Genomic DNA, 25894 nt, shown 5'->3' on the forward strand with positions numbered 1-25894 from the left:
AAAAATAAAATTTTTATATCTAATTTCTCAGACAGTGGTCTGAGATCTAATACATAATACATAACTACTATATATAATATATATGTATATAATATAATGGGTCATTTTTCCCAGTGGATTAGCAATCAAAGGAAATGAACAGAATTCTCAGAAGAAGAATTGCAAACTGTTAATCCTATCAATGACTGTTCCCAATGACTAGTAATAACTAAAATGCAAATCAAAATTATTCTGAATTATGGCTTTCTGTCTAGCTAAGAGGACAAGAGATGGACATAGCCCATGGTAGAGGGGCCATCGAAAAGTATGTACATTCATACTCTTTTGCTAGAGCTGTAAGTTAATTGAACCTTTCAAGAAAGCAATTTAGATATATGAAGTCATTAAAAAATTCAGTTGGTCTTTTGACCTTGAGATATGCTAAAAGCATATGGCCAAGGAAAATGTAGGAAGGGAATAAGCATTCTTTAACAAATGTTATCTCATTTGATCCATACAACTGACAGGTAGATGATCTTATTATCTCCATTTTACAGATGAGGAAACTAAGGAATTAAAGGCAAAGTGACATGCCTAGAGTAGTCTGGAAGTTGCAGATAGCAAGAAAGATTCTTATGCACAAAAATATTCATAGCAGCACCTTTTTGTGGTGGCCAAAGTGGATGCCCATCTATGATTAAACAGTTGTGGCCCACTAACTGTTTTTGTAGAAGAAAAACAATGAGAATTAGGAGGCAGCCAACAAAACTTGCAAGATAATATATAGGGAAGAAAGCAGAAACAGGAGAATAATACAAAAATAGACAGCAGGTGTTTATAAAGTATCTACTTCATAGGTATATACTGTGTTACATGAAAGGGCTATAAATACAAAGAAACAAACAGTTTCTACTTGGCCTTAAAAGATGAGAAAGAACATTGCCCAGGAACTGGATACTGAGTGGATGCCCATCAGTTGGAGAATGGCTGAATGAATTATGGGATTATGAATGTTATGGAATATTATTGTTCTGTAAGAAACGACCAGCAGGATGATTTAAGAGAGGCCTGGAGAGACTTATAAGAATTGATTTTAGTGAAGTGAGTAGAACCAAGGGAACACTGTATACAGCAATAAGGTTATGGGATGATCAATTCTAATGGTTGTGGCTCTTTTCAATAATGAGGTGATTCAGGTCAGTTCCAATGGACTTGTGATGGAGAGGACCATCTGTATCCAGAGAGAGGACTGAGGGGACTGAATGTGGATCATAACAATATTTTCACTTTTTTTTGTTTGCTTTTTTTTTTCTTTTCTTTTTTCCCTTTTTGCTCTGATTTTTCTTGTGTAGCATAATTGTACATGTTTAACTTGAATTGCACATGTTTAACATATATTGGGAAGGGTTGGGGAGGGAGTGAGTTAAAATTTGGAACACAAGGTTTTGCAAGGATGAATGTTGAAAATTATACATATATTTTGAAAATAAAAAGCTAAAAAATTTTCTTGTAAAAAAATACTCAGATTTTCATTAAATGACTTTACATGTGGTTCTAGAAAAGTTTAAAAACCCCAAACAATAAAATATTGCCCTTTTCTCCTGGCAGAGGTGGTGGACTATGGAATACCATGTATCTTTCAGCTGTTTGTGATGGATGACTATTGCTTCTTTGTTTCAAAGAATGGCTCACTGGATAGTGGATGGCAAAGAGATGCAAAAATAGTCATTTAAAAAGAAAAAAAATGAACTCCCCAAAATAAAATCAGAATCAGTTAGTTGGCACAGGAGATAGAGCTCTGCTTCTGGAATCAGATTCAAATCTGCTTCAGGCATTTACTAGCTATGTGAACCTGGGCAAGCCACACAAATTCTCTCTGCCTCAGTTTCCCATTTAGAAAAATGGGAACAACAATAGCATCTACCTCACAGGGTTGTTGTAACTATAAAATGAGGTATTTGTAAAGTGCTTTGCTAACCTTGAAGTAACTATACAAACCCTAGCACCATTATTAGTTAAAATAAAATTATCCATTTCTAAAAACTTTGCAAGTGGGTTCATTTCTAAGCTGAGCTTGCCTTTGGCTGCCTCATCTCTCAGCATCAGAAGGATGGTTAATAAGAGAGCTGGAGAAAACTTCCCAGTGGTCCTTGCACATTTGTGACTCTCTCCTGCTTCGTGGGTACAGAAAGGGACAAGTGCTCAGGGCCCTCATGAATATGATCTCCTATAATCTACAAATTAGTCTGGCTGTTCAGTGAGGAGCGTGCTCCTAGAGGAAGTGACTTCTCCCCACACTGACATTCTCCCTATATGTGAAAACAGATGAGGAAAGGAAGTGGCAGCGCAGTGGGAGGGAGCAAAGGAGGGAAGCAGGAAGGCTCCCAGCTGTTCTTTGGAAAGAACTGGCAGAACCACAGAACAGCAGAGTGGGTTTCTGTGTGTGCTCAGAGGCTACAAGGAACCATTTTACAGGACACTGTTTTTCCCTGTTCAGCAGAGCTTGAGAAGGATCTAACCTTGGAGACCATCAGGAAGATGGTACCTGCAGACAGTGAAGACCCTTGGCAAAGCCCCTTTCCCTCCCCCCAATAAGGTGGTCACTTAGGTCTCTACAAGGACCCTGCTTTTCAGCATGGGGGCTGGTCACACTCCAGGGAGGGGAGGTGGCCCTTTTCTCCTGACCAGAAGCTTTTTCTGGATACATCAAAAATCTGGGCTTCTTCTGCCAGTCTTGATTGCACTTACTCATTTGTTTCTGATCATTAGGTTAAATGAGTCAGTCACAGTCTAACCAGATCTTCTCCCATTCTAAGTCAAGTTGCCACAATTGTAATCTGCAATCTCAGTGTTGAAGGATGAGGATGTGAGCAGGAGGAACAAAAAGGTGCTGAACCCTATGGGAGCAGCTGAAGGGCTCCTAGGGAATCATCAGCCAAAATCTTTGAACCCAGACCCAAGCCCCAGGGGCACAACCCACCCCCAGCACCTGGACCATCAGGAGCATGTTTGGCACAAGGGCTGGGTCCCCTATGCGACCTGCTTGTGGAGAGAACTTGGAACTAGTGACAACCCCCCACCCCAACTATGCCCCAGCTTCTAAAAATGAACTCTCTAGTGCCTGAAGGCAGGGGGCTAGATCAAATGACCTCATGTGCTTTTCAGTCAGAAACTATGGAATCAAATCTTGCCCCTGATGCTGGTCAGAACCAATTCATTCAATCTCTTGGCTCTCAAATGAGGGAGTTGGACTAAGTGATCTCTGGAGTCTCATGCAGCTCTAGATTGAAGGTCCTCTGATTTCTGACTTGTCACAGCTGGGAATATCCTGGCAACTGAGTAGTCATAAGTCTCCCATCCCGCCACACTGCCATGGACTCCTACTCACATTCAACCTGAATCAAGGCACAATCCTGAGGCAAAACCTATTAGAGCCCCTGGGAATCTTTGTTTCCCCAAAACCTGCAATCCACAGGCCCAACCAACACACACAGGCAAAAACCTCAACACTGGAGGTCCTGAGCCTGGAGCAATGTGTCCAGAGATCTCCCCGACACATCAGTCTACTAAAAAGAGCTCCCATCTCCATGGAAAGACCTGCCAGTACCCACTTCTCTCTGTATGTCCTGGGGGAATCACTCAACCCCTTTGAAAACAATCCTTCTCAGGAGATAATAATTTGTCTACAGCTCACCTCCTAGGGTTCGCACTAGGTAAACAGCTGAAATAATGCTTTCCAGGTCCTTCCTTCCCAACAGCTCATTTGCCACTTCATTGCTGTTCTTCCTAAACTCTAATCCTTTGCGGTGTTAGGTCCGACGAGACCCTGGGGTGACCAGGAAAGAGGTCTCCTTCTGGAAGCCAGAGGTCTCACAGTGACTGCTAAGACACCATGACCAAGACATCAGACCAAGTGCTGATTCCTACAAGCCTGCAAGCTCTGATGCATGTCTTCTTCCTCTAGAATGAGGAAGCATTAAATATGATGATTTGCCAGCCCTTTGTGCATCTGCACGGTAAAAACGCCTTGGTAAGCCAAGAAGAAGCCAGTTTAAACAGATTAGGCACCTGGTGATCAGAATGAGGAAGGCAGATTCCCCCCTTACTCCCACCCTTACCCTGGCTGAGGGGTTCAAGCCCCAGTCCAGTTTTCTCCCTGATTCCTGTAACAAGATTGTAAGATGTTGGCATATAGACAAACTCACAGTTAAAAACGCCAGCAAACCCTATATAAAACCTAAACTGAGATTGTGAACAGACAAAAAAAAAATACATACATACATATATATATATATATCCATTACAACTCTCCACAATGTCTCCTAAATATTAATAGCCCAAAGGCAGAATAATAGAATAGGGGCCAGAAGGAGGAGGAAAAACATGCAGGTTAAGGTCATTTCTGCTTGCTTTTTATCCCTTTCCAGGCATGGAGATACAATAGCCTCTTGGAAGGAAAGAATCAGGGCATTCCCTGGCCACTGAAGGAAAAAAGCATTTATATAGCACCTATGTATACCAGGCACAAAAAATGATCTCATTTGATCCTCACAATAATTAGGTGAATGCTATTATCTCCCTTTAAGAGACATATAGAAGCTAAGGAACTTGCCCATGGCCTCCTGAGGCCACATTTTATTATTTTTGATCAATTAAAGCTTTTTATTTTCAAAATAAAAAATAAATGGATAATTTTTCAACCCTGCCCCTTGCAAAAACTTTTGTTCCAAATTTCCCCCTCCTTCTTCCCATTTTCTCCCCTAGATGGCAAGTAATCCAATATATGTTAAACATATTTTTTAAATATATGGTACATCCAATATATGTATATAGATTTATACAATTATTGTGCTGCACAAGAAAAATCAAATCAAAAAGGAATAAAAATGAGAAAGAAAACAAAATGCAAGCAAACAACAACATGAAAATTCTATGCTGTGATCCACACTCAGTTCCCACAGTCCTCTCTCTGGGTGCAGATGGCACTTTTCTGAGGTCACATTTTAATTCAAGTCTTCTTAACTAACACTCTTTCTACTGGACCAACAAGTGCCTGAGGAAATACATTATTGCCCCCTCAGCCCCCTTTGTATGTTACAAATTTGAAAGCTGAATTCTGGGGAGAAATTACTTTTTTCCTCTTTTTCTTCACTGCCATTAGAGATCTGGAATTAGACAAGATCTTAGAAGTCATTCAAAGGACAACTAGATAGTAAAATAGAACACCAGTCCTGGAGTCAGAAGGACCTGAATTCAAATTTGATTTCAGACACCTACTAGTAGTCATTTGAATATAACTCCTGAATTTTTTATATGAGAAAATTTGCTCAGGATTAAAGAGATAGCTGGTATTTGAAGCAGAATTTGAATCCAAGTCTCCATGATTCCCCAAAGTAGCATGTCTTTTTAATCACAAGCACCTCTTCTGAACCACAGCAAAATGAATTAGTATAGTAACAAAAGAGAACTTAGAAAGGTAATAAGAAAACTGTAAGAAAGAATTTGTACTAAATTTCAATACAATTTAGCCAAGAAATGCGTGAATCCATTTTTGGATTCTGCTATGATGCCTTAACATTTTGCATTCTAAACCACACTAACATTTATAGAGAGATGGCATCTTCTATATCCAGGAGAGCACCACTGCGGCAGCTCTTTCCTTCTGTCTGTAGTGACCATGAAGATGGGGTTTTCTATAGAAAATAGTGAAACCTGCCTGTTTATTTCCCATATTTTCATCAAGTTCATGGAGGAGGGCTTTACAGAGGCAAGAAAGCCAGCACCTGGGCCAACTGTGGTCAATGTCACCTCAGTCTCCTTTTGAGGGAACAGCACAGTATATTATTTTTTTTCAGTCATCTTTTATCTCTCTTGCTTTCAGATATATTGAAAATCCACTCTTTGAGTAAATGCTTTTAAAATTGTGCCACTCGAATATGGAAATACATTTAGAAGAACTGCACATGTTTAACCTATATTGGATTGCTTGCTGTCTTGGGGAGGGAGGGAGAGAGGGAGAAAAATGTGGAACACAAGGTTTTGCAAAGATGAATGTTGAAAACTATCCTGACATTTGGAAAAACATAATACAATTAAAAAATAAAATCGTGTCACTTCTAGCATGAATTTCTGCTCTCTGAGTTCTCTAGACATATTTCCATTTCTTCATATGGCACACTAGAAAACAGAGAAATTGGAATCCAATGGGGGTGATTTTGTTATCACTATGAAAAGTTTGTTAAAGAAATGCTGGCAGATCTAGTCATACTGCTGTTTGTTGTCCCTCCAGGTCTGTCTATAAATGCCCTTGGGGTGATTTGACTCAGATGGCTCTCCTACCAGTCTCCCTGGAAGCTGGTTCTCCCTTCTGCTGATCTTCACTGCTTTCTGAGGCACAGCAGGTTATATAGGATCATCCCTCTGTCTCCTCTGGAGGCTAGATTAGTGCTGCCCTCAGCTGCAAGGTCTCTGCACAGCAAGAATGTGAGAGGGTTTCTGTATTCTTTCAACCTCCTGGTTATGGTGACTGTTCTATATATAAGTTCAATATTTATAGGATATGATGGTCTATGTCAATGTCCTTTTTGTTATTCATTTCCCATTTGGGGAACGATCAAAAGGTTTTTTGAATAGGTCAAGTTAGAATGGTTTTAGCTGCATATAATGTCTTGTTAACATTTACTCTTTCTTCTAACTTGTTTTGACCTTGCCCTAGAGAGTTGATGGTCTGACTGTATAGGTATTTGATTAGAAAATGGTGTCCACATTCAAAGCAATTAAAGCATATTTTTACTATATGTGATATACTTTAATATATCCTGTATTGCTGTGTTGAGCAATTTCCAACTTTTAAAGAGAGTATAACAGGAGAAAATCTTTTGATATCTAATTTCCCAATCCAAAATGATACCTTTCAACATATATTTAAAGAATTTATTTTCCCATTGCACATGTTTAACATATTTTAGATTATTTGCCATCTACTAGAGGGGATGGGGAGAAGGGAGGGAGGAAAAAAATGTGAAATTCAAGATTTTGCAAGGGTGAATGTCGAAAACTATCTATGCATATGTTTTGAAAATAAAAAACTTTTAAAAATTAAAATAAAAAACAAGAAAAAATTTATCTTCCCCAGAGCCACTTTTGACCTAATGTCACTAAGTATTAGGGTAGATAGGTGCCATAGTGGATAGAGCACCAGGCCTGAAGACAGAGAGACCTGAGTTTAAATCTGGCCTTAGATTCTTACTAGCTGGATGATCCTGGACAAGTCACTTTATTCTGTTTGTCTCAGTTTCCTCATGTTTAAAATGAGCTGGAGAAAGAAATGGCAAACTACTCCACTATCTTTGCCAAGAAAACCCCAATTGGGTCACAACAAGTCTGAGATGATTGATAATTTATATAGTGAGCTATTTTGGAGAGTCTTATCAAAGTCTCTAGAATTTTTTGCCTCTTCATTTTCTGTATCAGATGATGGCCTAAAGCTGCAGTGATTTTCTTGGTCATCTTGGAGCACTGAAAGACCAGTTGGCCAAGAGTCCCATTTCATGATGTCAAATCAACAAGCTTTTATGCTTATTATGCGCTGGGCAATTTGGTAAGGACTGAGAATATAAATTTAAGTAGAAAGAAGGATGATTCCTACTCCCAAGGAGCTTACATTCTAACAGAGGAAGAGAACCTATAAAAGGAGATTGAAAAGCAGGGGAATGGGGGATAGTGAAGAAAGGAATCCAGAGAGACAGGCACAAACTGAAGGAGATATTTCTGGTTGGCTAGGATCACCCAGTAAAGACAATTCTGCTATTGTAGATTTGCTTGCCTAAGGAGTGCTGCTGGGTTTTTCTTCCATTGAGTTGATCCTTCACTAAGTCTTCACCTGAAGTGATAATGTCAAAGGGTTCAATGTCTCCGATGTATGTCACTTTGTTTTATCATTTGTCCAAGATGTCCCATGTAGAGTACCAAAAGAGTACCAGTCTATGAATGATTGATGGTCCCTTTCCTACCACTTAGCCACCAACACCCTAGGAGGGGATTATAAGATCATAGATTTACACTTGGAAGGGACTTTACAGGCCATTGAGTCCAATCTTCCTCTGTTGACAAATGAGGAAACTGAGGCACAGGGCATTAAAGTGACTTTCCCAGAATCCTATAGGTTATGGCAGAACTGGCAGTGCCTTTAGGAGCCCAGAATCCCTCCCAGACCACAAGGATGCTAAGATGGGGCTTCTGTGCACTGTTAGAAACCATCAGTTTCAAGTCAGTGACCAGCACACTGCTGCAAAATTATCTATTGTGTCCTTGGTCTTCTTCATTTAGCTTATATTCTGTCTCTACTGAAAATTTAAATCCTCTGAGGCATTCATTAGGTCGTCCACTTATTGTTGACAAACTAATAATCATTGCTGAAGGACATATAAATTATTACTGTGAAGAACATGGCACTCCACAATTAACACCCCACGTGACTTATCCTCACTTTGAAGGAGCCCCAAATCACCCCAAGGCCTTTCAGAATCAGAAGCTGCCGTGCCCAGCCTCCACACTCTTGCTGCAGATGATGGTCCCTAGTCTCCTTCAATAACTGTAGCTGCAATTCTTCCTAATGAGCTATCAGGGGTCTCAAGGGGATGAGAAAGCAGGAAGGCATTGCTGGAGGAAGGCATGGCAATAGCATCGGAGGCTGCAACAGACAGCTCATTCATTGTCTGCCCCCAGAACCCTCCCCAACTTCCCAGCACGCCACGGTTTGATTTCTTCCACTGTGATGTGATTTAGATGGCAGTCCCCCTAAATCAGCTCCCTGGTCCCTTTGAGCTCTGTGATCTGCTCTGTTATTTCAGAGAAGGAAATGGCTGAAAGAACTAGAAAAAAGTCCAAGGACAATGGCTTAAGGAATTGGCAAACGGTTAAATCATTGTCATCTCCTCTGGGTAAGAAAAGGGCAGCTAGGGGGTAGAGCACTGGTCCTGGAGTCAGGAGGATCTCAGTTCAAATTCAGTCTTGAATTTTGCTAGCCAGGCAAGTCACTTAATTTTGCTCAGTTTCCTCATCTGTCAAATGAGCTGGAGTGACAACCAAACCAATATCTTTGCCAAGACGACCCCGAATAGGGTCACAAAGAGTCAGAAAAATAACTGAGCAAGACTTTCATGTCAAGAAAGATTGAAAGCAAAAGAAAAAGAGACGACATGAGACGGATGGTGTTATGGGAACAATGAATATGAATCTGGCTAGACTTCAGGAGGTAAAGGAGAATAGAAAGTATGATATGGTCCATGAGGACACCAAGAGGAAGACATAGCTGAATGACTTATAGGAGGGACTCAAAAATAAGTGGAAACAGTTCCTACCTCCCCAAAATTTGCATTCATTCAGAGGAAACATCTATGAAGATTACAAAATAAGCACAAGGCAGATAGTGGGGGAGGGAAGACCCAGCATGGAGAGATCAGACTTCATGTGGCCTCTTGGACTTAGATTTGGAGAGGCAGTGGTAAGGAGGGAAGGGATCCCAAGCGAGGCACAGCTGGGAAAAGGTAGGAACGTGGGAGATAGAACAGCCTCTGTGAGGAACAGAAAGATTGTTCATCAGACAAATGGGATAATGTGAGAGCAGTGTAGAAGAAAGTCTGGAAGGAAGAGCTTTTGTGAAGGGTTTTAAGTGACAAACAGAGAACACTAGTAACTGGGAGCCACTGGGAGTTTACTGAAAGGGAAGTGACATAGTCAGATCTGCTTTTGGGGGGGATCCCCTTGGTAGCCGAGTCAAGGATGGATTCTAGAGAGAGACACTTGAGGTAGAGAGGCTAAGGGAAGCTCCTGTGGGAGTCTGGATAGAAGGTGACAGGATCCTGGAGCAGGGGAAGACAATGTGAATGGACAAAGGAGGAACAAAGCAGAGAGGGGGAGGTAGAAACAACAAAATTCAGCAACTCGTTGGATGGGAATTGGGAGTGAAGGAGGAATGATGAGTTCAAGATAAGTCCCAACTACTGTCCACAAGTGATGACTCTATAGGTGCTAGCCACGATGATCATCATAGACCCCTTGACAGAAATGGTCCCTCAGCAGAGGCTGTTTTATTTTGGCTATTGAACAGAGCACATACTTAATAGAGGGTGTCCCAAAAGATTGGGGAGAATTTCAAGCTACCAGAAATAACTTGAGCTTAATCTTTTGGGACATCCTACAGATAAATGGCTGCTGGTGGAATCTACACACCTCCTACACAATTCAAGCCTCTATTCCTCCATTTTTCCCCTAAATACCCACATATTCCAAAGTGAGCCACATCATCACAGTTAGACAACTACCCCCCACAAGGGCCCAGTAAAGCAACACTGCCTGCCTGGAGAAAAGCCCGTGAAAGCAGACCATTCACGTTGTTAAAGATAGAAACTCACAGAAAGGAGAAATGCCGTGGCAGTTTCCAAGGATACCAGTGAACCCCTGCTGTGGAGCTCAAGCACAGTCCTCAGGGGCACAGAGCACCCCCTGCACGAGGCACTGCAGGTGGCGAGCAACAAGTCGGGTGGGGCTGGGCATCTTTGGGTGGGATGCCTTTTGAATTGCCCCCATGGGCAGCGGCACAAGGCTCACCATCTTCAGGATGGCACAGCCAGCCTCCTTTCCATCTCCACAGAGTCCCCACAGATCCAGAGCCCATGCTGGTACCCACACAAGACATCCCTGCTCTGAATTTCTTCTCTGGCTATCCTCCAAGCTTGGATGCCTCCCTCTGCCTCTCAGCTTCCCTGGCTTCCTTCCAAACTCAGCTAATGTCCCGTTCTCGGCAGGCAGCCCTTCCTTCCCTCCCGTTTACCCTGCACAGATCATGTACGTATGTGCTAGTTTTCCTGCTATCTCCCCTATTGATCTGTGACCTCTTTAAGGGAAGGAGCTCTTTCGCCTTTCTTCTACTTAGCAACAGTGCCCGGCACATAGTAGGCACTTAATCCATGCTTGATTGGGACAGACATCTGAGTCCAACCAGTTCAATCCCTTCATTTTGTGAAGGCAAAAACTGAGACCCAGAGAAGTAAAGGGGCTGCCCAGGTCCCACAGGTAACATCAGACTCAAGATGCTTTCGTCTTCTGGCCCAACTCTCCCCTGAGATCAATGTCTGCAGTTAGTCAATCAACAAGCATTGATCAGGCATTGTATTAAGTGCCAGAGATACCAAAGAAAAACCAAAATCAGTCCTTGTGCACAAGGAGCTCACAATGTAATGAGGGAGTCGATACGCACACAGACAGTAAGTGCATACAAGATACACTCAAGGGTAGATACAAGGGGACAGCTGGCTCCAGCTGAGTGTTCTACAAGCTTCGCAGAGTCACCATTGTCCTTACCACCACCAACCACCATCATATCTCCATCCGCTTGCAAAGCATTTGACATGTTATCTCATTGGGTAGACATGTCCAAAATCAAAAGCGTCCTATTTTCTCCCACCCGTCTCTCCTCCCAACTTCCCTATTTCTATTTTTAAACATCCTTTGCACAGCTGCCAGGATGATCTTCCTATTGCTGAGATCTGAGCAAGAGAATGGCCTGCCTGATTATTATGGCTCTCCCTTAGTTGTAACTTGATCATAGACACAATAGGGAGCCAGTGAAGTTTGCAGAGCAGGGGAGTAACACCATCAAACTTGTGCTATAGGAATAACCCTTTGTGGATATGAACAGGCAGTTTTCAGATGAAGAAATTTAAGCCATCTATAGCCATATGAACAATTGCTCTAAATAACTATGGATTAGAGAAATGCAAATTAAAACTCTTCTGAGGTACTACCTCAAACCTATTAGATGGACTACTATAATAGAAAAGGAGAATGATATATGTTGGAGAAAATGTGAGAAAATTGGATGAAGGGTGCGCATTGTTGGTGGAGTTGTGAACTATTCTACTCATTCTGGAGAGCAATTTGGAACTATACCCGAAGAAATGGAAATCAAGTGAATGCTTATCAATTGGGGAATGGCTTAACAAGTTGTGATATATAAATGCGTAATGGAATATTATGGTTCTGAAAGAAATAAACAGGTAGATTTCATGAAAATCTGGAAAGATGTGCACTAATGCTGAGTGAAGCAGGAAAACATTGTACATAGTAACAGCAAAATTTGGTAATGATCAATTATGATAGGCTTAGTTCATTCTCAACAATTCAGTGATTCAAGGCAATTCTAATATAACGATCTAAGACAATTCCAAAAGACCCATGATGGAAAATGCTATTCATGTTAAGAGAAAGAACTATGGAGTCTGAATACAGATTGAAGCATACTATTTTCAATTTTTGTTTTTTTTTTCTTGTGATGTTTCCCTTTTGTCTGATTCTTCTCTCATAATAAGACTAATGTGGAAATATGTATAATATGATTGTACATGTATAACCTATATCAGATTGCTTGATCTCTTGGAGAGGAAGGAGGGAAGGGAGGGAGGAGAAAAAAAAGAAAATCAAAATATTATGAAAGTAAAAGTTAAAAACCTAATAAACAATTTTTTTCTTAAAGGAAGAGAATTGTGAAGAGAATGACTTCCAGTGATAGGGAACCCATTTCTTGAAGCTGTTTATTCCACTTTGGCATAGCTCTAACTACTAGGAAGAATTTCTTATATTCCAGAAAGCTCTTCCCTTATGCTATCCCTACCCACTGGGATCAGTTTTGTTCTCTAGACAAGAAATTGAGGAAATTAAAGAAATATTCTATGGCCAAGTAGAGCAAGTCTTTTCTTTTTCATTCCAGGACCTCTCCAATTTTGGAGCAAGTAGTCATTTAAAGATCTTTCAAGCCCTCAACCCTTTTGGTGTAAGGAGTCTCTTTGGCAGCAGTCTGGTGAATACTGTTGATTCTTTCTCAAAAGCATACATTCATATTGTTGCTGACATGTTGAAGGAAATGCTAAATTTCAGTTAGAAGTTAATGAAAATAAAGACCTTTAAAAAAACCAAGTTTACAGATCCCTTGAAATCTATAACCTCAGGGTAAGCACTAATAATCTATAATATCTTCACCTATTAGACTGTTACCTCCTTGAAAGCTGGGATTACATCTTTCTATCTTCATAGCCCCAAGGAATCTCTCTGGCTCCCATGTTCACTGAAGTTCCTGATACTGTCTCTGACCTACTGTCATTCAAAGTAAGACTTACAATATAGCATTCATATTTTTTTAAAAAAGGCAACTGACACTATTTCCCTATTATCCTAATTTGGGTACAAATGGAAGCAAACCAAAAGGTCATTTAAGAGTAACCCTGCCTGAAAGTCAATGGGAACTATATCTAGACCAGAAAATTAACTGTGCATACCTTCTGACTCAGTTATAACCCTGTAAGATCAATATATTAAAGAGACCAAAGAAAAAGGAAGAGAATCTATAGATTAAAAAAAATGTTTAGAGCAGCTTATTCTATGATAGCCAAGATTTGGAAAGTACCAGTGAATAGTTAAACCAGGGGTGAGAAACCTTTGTCCTGCCAAGAGTCATTTGGATATTTATAATATCATTTGCAGGCCATACAAAATTATCAACTTACAGAACTCAAGTAGTGGGAAGTTGTTATATCTAGTTTTCAGTTCATCATCACCTGGGTTGCCTTAGGAAATGATTTTATGGCCTTTTACAGATATTCTCCACCCCGGGTGAAACAAATGGTGATTTATGAATGCCATGGAATATTCTTGTGCCATTATAAACAATGAGATGGATAATTTAAAAGAAAACTGGGAAGACTTCTCTGAACTGATGCAAACAGAACTAGAAGAAACATTGTATACAACCACAGCAATATTGTAGAGAAAAACTACTTTGAAAGACTTGAGAACCCTGATCAATGCCAAAGAATGAAGGAAAAAATATGTCACTCTCCTCTCCTTTTTTCTCAAAATGCAAATGACAAGAGACATTTTCAGACATGAAAGATTTGTTTTACTGAACTATATAAATGTATATTAAAGGATTCAAAAATTAATTTGTTTAATTTTGGGGGAAGGGGACATATGTGATAGGGACAGATTAATAAAATATATTTGTTACTTTTAAAAAAGGAATTTAATTTTTTTTAGAGTAACCCTGAAAGACCTGAGCACAGCTCTGCTTTTATGCCTTGTATCATCAAGCCCGTAGCTACATTCCTCTCCCATCATTTATCTCAGTACCACACTGAATTCTACAGCCTATGGATTTTAGGATGGGGAATGAACTCAAAATTATCATGCAACAATTGGTTGAATAATTTGTTATGGTAAGGAAGGCTCAGAAGAGAGATTAGAAATCAGGTCACACTGAATATACTTTTTCGAAGAGGTCCCAAAGGGGAGAACTATAGCCAGTGGAAGGAAGGTACAAAAAAGTAATTCTTAGCTCAAGGACTGCTTGCCTAGTGATGTGGCCATCTAAGAAAGCAATGGGCAAGGGAAACTGCTGTTCCTTCTTGGAGAAATCCAATGAGGGGGAACCACATCTGGAGAACCTCAATTAAAGTGGAAGGGGAACTTAAAACTTGCATTTCCTGGTTAATTCTTTCCTAATTCAAATCTCAGGGTCTTTCAATCAAATCCAAGAACACATGCTATTTTCACTTCTTTTTTTCTGGTTTTTTTTTTTTTTCCTCTCCCTTGGTTTTTCCCCTTTGCTCTGATTTTTCTCTTCCAACATGATTCACAAAGCAATGTGTATTAAAAATAAAATTTAAAAATAATAAAAAAATGACAATTTCAATCAGATCCAGGAAGAGTCAGAGGAGAACTAGGATAATTTAGGTGCTAGGGACATTTTAGCTCAAAGGCAGTTCAGCATATTTTTGGGTGAAGAAAACTACCCAGTCCTGGAGATGAGGAGTTTGGGTTCTGAATGAGAAAGGGGATTTATTGTGAAGAATAGTCTAGGTAAAGTCTAAGATCTCTCCCAAGTTGAAAATTCTAGGATTGTCCATCTGGAGCCCATGAAGGGATAGTACACATCAGCACATGTTTTCTAGGGCTTTCAGATGACTGTGTATTCATTTACACACAAGATTATAGGATATTAGTGTTGGAAACCTTAGAAATCCACCTTCATCAGGAGGTTTTTCACTGTTATTGTGGCCTGAGCCTCTTGGTGAATCCCTTAAAGAATCAACTTTTAAAAATACATAAGACATATATAGAGCATTACAAAAGAAACCAATTATAATGAAATGCAGATGTCATTTTCCCTCTCTCTGAAATTTAGCCATTGACCCTTGAGGAACATGAACTTGCATAAAGAGGTTTTCACCATAATTGTAACCTGAGCCTCTTGGTCAGGCTGGTGAACCTCTCAAAGAATCACCTTTTTAAATACATTAAATAAAAACAAAGCATTACAAAGAAAAGCAAAGTTATTTAAAAATAAAAAAAATAAAAAAAGGAAAACTATCTTTGTATGAAAATAAAAACCTATTATTTAAAAACAATTATAATAAAATCATTTTTTCCTCATCTCTGCATATGATCTCAGGTTAAAAACTATTGATTTAGACTAGAACCCTCATTTTTCTGGTGAGGAAACAGGTCCAGAGTGGCAATATGATTTACTCTAAGTCGCACAGTCACAGCCAGAAGTTGGGATAGCCAGGCTTGAATCCTTGGTTCTTTTGACTCCTAAGTCCACTAATTTTTTTTTTTCCTTTCCATTTTACTAAATTGGCTTCCATTTTAAAGGAGATTGGGAAATGTCACAGCAGCATTAGTCTCCTAACTGGCCCCCCAACCTTCAGCTTCTCTTCCCTCCTTTCAAGCCCTCTGCTTTCTACTTGGCTCCCAAAGAGATTTTTCTGAAGCCCAGATCCAACCTTGTCAATCCTTATCCCACTCCCACTTTCTTTTCAGGGGCAGGGGAATGCCTTTAGAAAAATTGAGCTCTTTGCTTTGCCTCATTAACGGGCCCTGTCCCTTCCAATATACTTTTCCTCCACATGGCCGCCCAGAACATTGGAAAAAAGGGGGACAAAAGGTGACCTCCCTCCCCGGGCCTTTATACCGCAACTTCCAAAGTATAGACATCTAAGGAAAGCCGACTGAGACCCAAGTACAATCTCTACATTCCTTTCCTCCTACTGTGCAGCCAGACAGAGGACCAGCAACCCCGGGGCTAGGAAAACCCTCCCTTCCTTCCTTCTCCACTGCCTGCACGAACTGGCCAGGCTTTCTAAATGTCCGGTTGCCGCCTGCGGACCCATGCTAAGCCGCTTAGCCTAATACCATAACGCACGAGAACAGGCAACAGAAGGTTTTTTAAATCACAGCTTCCCTCCTGGCTACGGGAAAACCTAGGCTACGGAGAGGCCAGAGGGTCAGCCCTGGCCAATCCCGAGAGCTACCCTGGCCACAACAGTCACTAAGCGCTCGGAAGCTTTAGGACCCAAGATTGGTATTCTAACGGAAAACTCTCGCTTAAGGCGGTGGCGGGAGTCGGAAGGTGAGCCAGACATTTAGGTTGGTCTGGTCCCAGCCTCCGGAACAGCCCGGTAGCTCCTTCAGCACAGAACCCGAGACTACCCCAGGGGCAGCCGCCAACACGTACGTTCCACTCCTATATTCTGCAGGATCTGGACAGCTTTCCTCAGTGCTGTCAGGATTAAAAGATCTATGATTCCGGGACCCCTTCTCCCACCGACTCTCTCTTGTTGGGGGGGACTGTTAAACTCCGAACCTACCTACCCTCTGCAGGCCGTTCTCACCTAGGAACCTCAGAACTCCAGCCTAGCCCTTAGAATAGATGTTCTTATCCTATGGAGAGCCCCCATTCCCCTCCCCCTAGCTTGCATAAAACCAGTTTTTCACGTTGGGTCACAGTCTTGCCCCACGTAACCAATGCTGCTTTTGCAGCTCAGTGCTCCAAAAGATAGGTCTGATATGTCTGTGCGCCCCCTTCCCCCCCCCGCCGTACCCCTGTGCCCTGGCACTGAGAGCACAACTCCGACGTCCACAAAGAACGAATCCCCCGGACCCCGTTCCTTCTCAGTACTCCCCCCCCCACCCCTAGTTTCTGGCTGGTGTTTCTGTGGCTCACATCCACTCCTGCTCCCAAGCTTGACTATCTCTGCACCCCCAATCAGTCCCAGTCATAGAAGAGGAGGGTGCGGCCGGGGGAGGAGCAGCGACCCGGGACAAGGGAGGGGGAAAAGATGCACGGGGGGCTTCCTAGACTGTGACGCAGGAAGGTCCACACCCGGCCAGTTTGTCATTGACCCATAAGAGGGGAGGGGTCAGGGAGGGCGGGGACAGAAGGGGCGGGGGTGAGGGCCACTGGGGGTACTAGTATAAGATAGGCGAATTGACTGAGCGGTCAGGGGCTAGTTGAGGGGAGGGGTCTGGGGGAGATTGGGAGCCGGGATAGGGGGGCTGAAGCCACACCCCCTGGGACACGCGGGCGCGCGGCGATTTGGTGCTGGCTGGGGGTCCAAGTGCCACTGGACTCACGCGGGGCAAAAGGGCTGGAGTTGGGGGATCGGGTGAAGAAAGGGATGGGGGCCCTTGGACTTTCGCGCGGGCTGACCCACAGTCACGCAAAGTTAAGAAGGGTTAGGGCGGGGGAAGGGAGTGAGGTTCAAGCAAAGGGTGGAGGCCCCCTGGAGCCGCGCGCGGACTGACCCACGCGGCTCACAGATTGGGTTGGTCAAGAGTAAGGGGGTGGGATGAAACCCGGGCCAGGATAAGGGCCCGCATGGGTCTGACCCTCGCGGGGCTGGGACTGGGGCAGGAGCGACCGCCCGGGCCAGAGGTGGGGGGCCCCCCCGGGCGCGGACTGACCCACGCAGAGCTGTCCAGCGTAGGCGTAGTAGGACCAGCCGAGCAGGAGGCCGATGAAGAGCACGGGGATCCAGTAGAGTATCCGCCGCCAGCGCCGGGCTCGGGCCCTGGGCCGCCCTCTGGCACGACCGGACCCCCGTTCGGACCCCGACCCCCGTTCGGAGCCCTGGCCCTGGCCCGCGGACGCCATCGTTGCACCCTCCCCCCCGGCCCGGCCCGGCAGCCGCCGCCGCCTCCTCCTCCCTCTTTCCCAGCGCGCACGCCCACGGCCACTGCCACGGCCACAGCCGCCCCGCCTCCGCCCGAGAGGGAGGGGGGACGGGGGAGAAGGAAGAGGGGGAGGGGCTTGAGGAACCTGGGATGCTCCGGGATAAAAACCCTGGAGCTTCCCTCCGCCCTCGCGGGCTCCGGGGGCCACCTGGTAGACTAGGCAACTGAGGCTAGACCTCTGGCTAAACCAGAAGTCACCGCCCCTCGGAGTCTTTCCTTAGCACCCTGGCCCGCCCATGCCTGCCTTTCCAGGCTGATGAACTCCACTCTCTCCTCCTTGCTCTCCTTTTCTGGGTCTCAGCCAAGCTGGTCTGCGGCGAGCCGGCTTCGCTACAGACCAATTCATGGGCTGCTGTCAGGCCTTTGTAACACACGGGTCCAGGGATGAGCTCCGACTTCCTCTCTCGCTCTGGGAGCCCTGAGCTCTGCCCCTTTGGATTCTCCCTGGTCCTCCCCCGGTGTTAAAACTCGTTCCATGCCCTCCCCCAACCACACGCCTGTCCGGTTTCTTTGTATAGACTGGTGGGGGAGTACGAGTGCTGGGTGCCGCCCCCTCCCACTGCTCGGTGCCACCTGAGTGACTTGGGGCAGGTCTCAAGTCCTGAGGGCTGAACAATGAGAATTGGAGAGCTGTTTTCGGTCCTGGGGTAAGGAGAATCTTTCTGTGATTCCCGTAATATCACATTTCTCCGATGTACCCCTTTCTCTCTACTCATATAGCCACCGCTCCAATTCAGGCCTCCATCACCTATCTCTCCTCTGCACTATCACAATAGCCTTCTACCTGGTGAAGCTGCCGCAAGTCTCTCTCCACTTCTGTGCAGCTGCCAGAGAGCGAGGCTGTCCGTCATCACCCTACACAATAAACCCCAATGGCTTCCTATTACCTCCGTGGCCAATTATAAACGCCTCCGTTTTTTTTAAAGCCCTTTATGACCTGGCCCTGGTTTACCTGTCCAGTGTCCTTATATTTTCCTCCACTGCTTTTCCTTCTGCTCTGTTTCCCACACGTCATTCCATACATCTCTCAACTACCCAAAGTCATTGTGTTTCTACTGGCTGTCCCCGGGTCCAAATGATTTCTCCTCCCTTCTTCCTTTTAGTTTCCTGGACTAAGATCATCCAAATCTTGTTCAAATCACACTCTCTAGAGGAGGCTCTTACCCACTCCCCTTAGTGCTTTCCCCACTGAGATTACTTCCCAGTCACATACAATCTAAGAAGAATTCATATACTCTCCCCCTTTAAACTGCGAGCGCCTTGAGGGCAGGAACTATCCTGTTGCCTTTCTTTGTATGTCACTTAAATTAGCATCGTTCTTGGCACGTTGCAAGTGCTTAACAATTGTTAATTTTTACTGATTTAAATCTGATTCTTGATTTTTCTGGATAGATTCTTTTTTTCTCTTTAATCTCCTGTGGCTCAGGACGTGGTCCTGGAGTCAGACAGGTCTGAGTGCAAATTCAGCTTCAGGTTTACTAGCTATGAGTCCTTGGGAAAATTATTTAATCTGTTTGCCGTAATCCACCAGAGAAGGAAATGACATCCCATCCCAGTAGCCTTTGTTAAGAAACCTCCCCGACAGCCCATGGGTTTATGAAGAATTAGATTGGACTGAACAATAACAATCTTCTAACATGTCCCTCCTCTCCAATAAAGAAAGCCAGTCTAACAAAGATTAAAAATGAAAATGACTAAAAAAAACCAAAACCCAGTACAGCAAAACCAACCAGTGCATCCACTAAGGCAGGTAGTAATGCAACACTCCACAACCCTCCTTTTTGGCAAAGAAAAGAAGGTATATTTTGTCATCTCTTCATCAGTCAAGCTGGATCATTATAATTATAGTGTTTGGGTTTCATTTTTAATATCATTTTATTTTCAAAATACATGGCAAAGATAGTTTTCAACATTCACTTTTGCAAAACCTTGTGTTCCAAATTTTTCTCCCTCTCTTCCTTTCTCTCCTCTCCCCTAGACATCAAGTAGTCCAATATAGGTTAAACATATGCAAGTCTCCTAAATGTATTTCCACATTTATCATGGTGTACAAGAAAAATCAGACCAAAAAGAAAAAAAAAAATGAGAAATAAAAAAAAATCAAGCAAACAACAAAAAGATAAAAGTGTACTATGTTGTGTTCCACATTCAATTGTTTCATTTTTTAAGAACTATTCTTTCCCTTTCCACTGGTATAGTGGGTAGGTACATTGTTTTGTTTACAGCAGAATTTTTATCTGTTCATAAGAGTCCTCCCAAATTTTTCTGTATTCCCCATCTTCAACTTTTTCCAATCCCCATCTAGCACAGTTTGTTTGGCTATTCCTTAATTGATATTTATCTTGGGTTTCATTTTCTGAATTGAAATCAGCCTCCTCAAATGCTTATTATTGTTTTTGAGACAGACTTGTGATTTCAGCAATGGGGTGGGGGAAAGGGGAGAGGGGGAGAAAGTCACAGTATGGAAACTTCCTCTACAAATGCAGATCAAGCATAGTCCTGGTAACTCACAATCTTAGACTTGTACAAGGACACTCAAGGTCACAGTATGTGTCAGGAGCCACACTTGAACTCAGGTCTTGATTCTGAGACTGGCTTGCTATCTGCCATATCATACTGCTTCTCAGACTGCTGTGAAGTCCCAATTTGCTTATTGCCACGTGGTGGAATTCAATTCCCCAGACAAAATGTGTCCACTATTGGAGGCTCAAAGATGATGTCTCCAGCTTCCTTTCCAAGGTCACAGCAGGACATCAGCATCTGTGAATGAGGCTCCCTACAGAGGAACTGCCTCTTCAGAAACAATTTCTCTCATAGACAATTTCTTCAGGGAAAAGTTTTCCCAGATCGCTTTCCAGAGGCCTTCCAGTATGCCCTATTTTCTTCACTGTCCTTTGGATTCTTATAGTCTAGATAATCTCTCCCTGAATTCAGCCTGGAACCTCATCACTCTTGAAAATAAAGAATACATTATTTTGTTTTGGTACCTATAGTCCCTAATACAGTATCTGGCATAGAATAGCATCTTAATAAAGGTTACTTAATAAAGTAGCTCCTTAAAAAAGGAAGGTACAAAGGATGTCCCTTGGGAATAAGCTTACACTCTAGTCCATCTCACCCCAACTCCCATTTTTAACAGTCCTCATTGGAAGTAAAACATATTGCTCCTTGATGAGATGAATTAGTCTCAGTCTGTTTAGTCCCTGAACCCAACAATCTCTAAAAACTCTCTTAGACATGTATCTCTCTCTCTGGTTGCTTCTTTGCCATTTGTCTATATATGTCAAGGGCCCTTTGCTCTGATATGTAGCATGCAAAGATGGTCCTTGTATTGGCTATGTGTACAAGCTGCTCCCTAGTTATTTTTCTTGCTGCTGAACTATATGAAATTAGAGCCACGGGGCTGGGCTCAGAACCATGGAAAGTCTGGTATAGTTCTGCATATGCTCAGCAGCTTACTTACATTTTTTATTTTGACCTTACATACATTGGGGCTCTCTTCCATTTTGTAGCATGTCTCCTAGGATTTATGATATAGAAATCGCTTATAAAGGTGTAGGGGTGTGATACATGGGATAGTGGATGTGAGCAATGTTTCTCAGAAGCTCTTGGGGATGAACACACCAAATGCCACGACCCTTAGTCTCCTACTGGCTTGCTCCTTTGTTCAATCTTTATCTCTCTGAGTTTAAAAGGTAGTTTCTCTCTCCCCCTCTCCTCTCCCCTCTTCCTCTCTCTGCCTCCCCCCTTATTTTTCTTTGGAATCTCATTTCCTCATGCCCTTTTGCCTCCCTACTTGGCTTGTCCCCAAACCTGGGAAGTCGGTAAGTCATCAGTCCCTGAAAGCCATAACTGCCGGATCTCAATGCAGCCTTTCTCAGAATACTCTTGTCATCATTGGAACCTTGCCAGCCTATGCCTCCTAGGTTCTTCCCCCAGTGGCAATTAACTGTCAGCTCTCCTCAGGAAGGATGTTCTGTCGATATTCTCCTAGCTGCCTACAAACTGATTCCTTCTTCCAGACGGTAATGGTCAGTCCCAAGAGCCCCTCTTTTGTTTTGTTTACTCTAAAGATACAGCAACAGAATTCAAAGTCTCAGCAATTCTGAATCTTGAAAACTCATGGGTTATATACTTAAGAGTTTTAAATTGAGCTTCTGAGTTCCACTTTATTGATTCGGACCCCCATTTAACCCAGAGTCATAGACTTTTGGATTAGGGAGGTCCTCCTTGACCATGCAGTGTGACAATCCCAGGAGGCATCACTTTTGCAACTTACCTAATGAGCTATCATGCAGCCTCTGCTTGGGGAGCTCCTAACAGTGCAAACTCAGCTCATCCACTTGGAGACAACTTTCCTTTTTAGAAATGTGACATGTGTGTGCACACCTTCCCACAGAAATCTGGATCTTTGTAAATTTTCTTGCTTGGCTCATGCTTCTGTCCTCTGGGTCCAAACAAAATGTCCAGTTCTTCTTCCACATTATTTTGCCCTTTATATATTTAACACAGCGGTCATGTCTGTTCACCTCATATGACATGGACTCAGCCATTTTGCCATCTGGAGGTTCTCCAGTTTACCAGGGTCCTGAATAAATCTGGATGCCCAGAATTGTATTCAACACTTTAAATAAGAGCTTCCTATACAGAACAAAGAACTTTCACCTTTTTATTTTTGGAAGTTGGAACCCTTAATACTGCTCAAGATGGCATTCTTTTTTTTTTTTTTTGACTGCTCGAACATGCTGTGGACTCATAGTGAGCTTACAGTCCACTGAAACCTCCAGATCTTCTCCAATATATTGTCTAAATATGTCTCTTCCAAGCTATAATTATGAAGGAAGTGTAAGTGAAGGAAACATATCAATGATCTCTACTGAGTTTTTGATATTTTTTATTTCAATGATTTTGATTATCAAAAAAGAAAACAAAACATCTTTGAAGATGTATCTCTGAAACATGGACATATGCTTATATATGTATACATATACACACATATATATCACTATACGTGTATATTCATTTTTAAACATATTTCCATATGAGTCATGTTGGGAGAGAAAAGTTAGAATGAAAGGGAAAAATGATGAGAAAGAAAGAAAAGCAGAAAATAAGTGAAAATAGTATGTTTTGAGCTTCATTCAGTCTCTATAGTTCTCTCTCTGAATGAGAATAGCATTTTCCCTTCAAAGTTTATTGGAATTACTTTGGATCAGTGAATTGCTGAGAAGAGCTAAGTGTGTATTGCTGGGTATGATGTTTTTCCTGGTTCTGCTCACTTTGTTTAGCATCAGTTCATGAGTCTTTCCAGGTTTTTCTGAAATCAGTCTGTTCATCACTTCTTAGAAAATTCCATTATTTTCATATACCATAACTAATTCAGTGATTTTCCAAATGATGGGTATTCACTCATTTTTCAATTCTTTGATATCACAAAAAGAACTACTACAAACATTTTTGCATACGTGAGTACTTTTCCCTTTTTTATGATCTCTTTGGGATATAGACCTGGTAGTGACACTGAGGGATGAAAGGATATGTAGTTTAATAGCCCTTTGGGCATAGTTCCAAATAGTTCTCCATAGAGGTTGGATCAGTTCACAATTCCACCAACAATACCTTAGTGTCTCGGTTTTCCAAAGCATTTAAAGTAATAAATTATACATGCTATTTATAAATTATGCATATTTTAAATTATACATTTTTATTATTCAGTTGTTTCTGACCCTTTGTGACCTCATTTGGGATTTTCTTGGCAAGGATACTAGAGTAATTTGCCATTTTTTTCTCTAGCTAATTTAACAGATAAAGAAACTGAAGTAAACAGAGTTAAGTACCATTCAGCTAATAAGTGTTTGAGACTGGATTCAAATTCAGGAAGATGAGACTTCCTGATTTCAGGCCTGTTACTTGACTACTATGCCTAGTTAGGGCATAATATTATTTTTTTTTTACTAAAACTTTTTATTTTCAAAACATGGATAATTTTCAACATTTACCCTTGAAAAATCTTGTTACAAATTTTTTCCCTCCCTTCCCCCATCCCCTCCCCTAGATGGCAAGTAATTCAATATATGTTAAACATGTGCAATTATTCTACATATATCTAAATATTTTCACAATTATTGTGCTACACAAGAAATATATCAGAAAAGGAAAAAAAAACATAAGAAAACAAAATGCAAGCAAACAACAACAAAAAGGAGTGAAAATAGTGTGCTGTGATCCATAGTCAGTTCCCACAGTCCTCTCTCTGAGTGCAGATGGCTCTCTTCATCATAAAATCATTGGAACTGTCCTGGATTATCTCATTGTTGAGAAGAGTCATGTCTATCAGAATTGATCATCATATAATCTTGCTGTTGCCATGTATAATGATCTCCTGGTTCTGCTCATTCCCTTTGCATCAGTTCATGTAAGTCTCTTCAGGCTTCTCTGAAATCATCCTGCTGGTTATTTCTTACAGAACAATAATATTCCATAACATTCATATATCACAATTTATCCAGCCTTTCTCCAACTGATGGGTATCCACTCAATTTCTAGTTTCTTGCCACTACAAAAAGGGCTGCTACAAAAATTTTTGTATATGTGGATCCTTTTCCCTTCTTTAAGTTCTCTTTGGAGTAAAAGCCCAGTAGAAACACTGCTGGATCAAAGGGTATGCACAGTTTGATAACTTTTTGAGTATAGTTCCAAATCGCTCTCCAGAATGGCTGGATCCATTCACAACTCCACCAACAATGTAGCAGTGTCCCAGTTTTCCCACATCCCCTCCAACATTCATCATTATCTTTTCCTGTCATCTAAGCCAACCTGAGAAGTGTGAAGTAGTACCTCAGAGTTGTCTTAATTTACATTTTTCTACTCAATAGTGATTTAGAGCACCTTCTCATATGATTAGAAATAGTTTCAATTTCTTCATCTGAAAATTGTCTGTTTATATCCTTTGACCATTTATTAATTGGATAATGGCTTGAATTCTTATAAATTTGAGTCAATTCTCTATATATTTTAGAAATGAGGCCTTTATTAGAACCTTGAATAGAAAAATTTCCCCCAGTTTATTGCTTCCCTTCTAGTATTGTTGGGCATACATATTATTCTGCTAATACGTGTATATTCCATCCATTTCTTTTTTTTAAATAGCTTTTTATTTACAAGTTATATGCACGAGTAATTTTTCAGCATTGACAATTGCAAAACCTTTTGTTCTAATTTTTCCCCTCCTTCTCCCTGCCCCCTCCCCCAGATGGCAGGTTGACCAATACATGTTAAATATGTTAAAAAATACATGTATATTTTAAAGCTTACATAAAAACAAATTCCAAAAAGGAGGAAGTAAAGTTATAGTAGGCATTTCAAAAGGTACTTCACTGATTAATGATTCAAAAATCCATCTTATCTGCAACTTAGAACAATATGATTGGGTATGCTTCATTATTTCCCCCAAATCTCTGTATATGTTCTAGGAGATAGAGGAGATTTAAAAGTGATTGCTTGTTAGTAATTATTCAATTAATTTGGTCAAGATGTCAAGCAGGTGAATTTCTCGTCTTTTTTTTTTTTTTTGGATGTTTTCATAATAAAAGGTATAGAGTGCAATAAGCAAATAATGGATCATTACCATCAATAAACATAGCTTTCCAGCTGGAACCCTGGTTTTTTTGGGTGTTCTGGAGGGATGTATCAGTTATCTTTCATGCATGAAGGGGACCAACATTCTATCCCTATGTTGGGCCAAGGTGTAATGTATCTAACTGTGGTGGTTCAGAACAGTACAAGCTCAGAAGGCTCTCCCACAAGTTGGATATTAATATTCTACATGAACATTTGGTGTGGAGAT

The 25894-nt window shown here is 41.8% G+C and overlaps 1 protein-coding gene across 1 annotated transcript in view; it reads right to left on the bottom strand.

The window, feature by feature from the left end:
• Positions 1–18066, bottom strand: part of ZDHHC2 (zinc finger DHHC-type palmitoyltransferase 2) — a 51958-nt gene extending 33892 nt beyond the window's left edge. Inside the window, exon 1 of the mRNA XM_051963840.1 lies at positions 17779–18066. Within this exon, the coding sequence (XP_051819800.1) occupies positions 17779–17968 (190 nt within the window). The 5' untranslated portion in view covers positions 17969–18066. The remainder of the gene's footprint in view (positions 1–17778) is intronic.
• Positions 18067–25894: the final 7828 nt, after the last annotated feature.

Source organism: Antechinus flavipes, chromosome 6, assembly GCF_016432865.1.
Source record: "Antechinus flavipes isolate AdamAnt ecotype Samford, QLD, Australia chromosome 6, AdamAnt_v2, whole genome shotgun sequence".
Taxonomy (NCBI): Eukaryota; Metazoa; Chordata; class Mammalia; order Dasyuromorphia; family Dasyuridae; genus Antechinus; species Antechinus flavipes.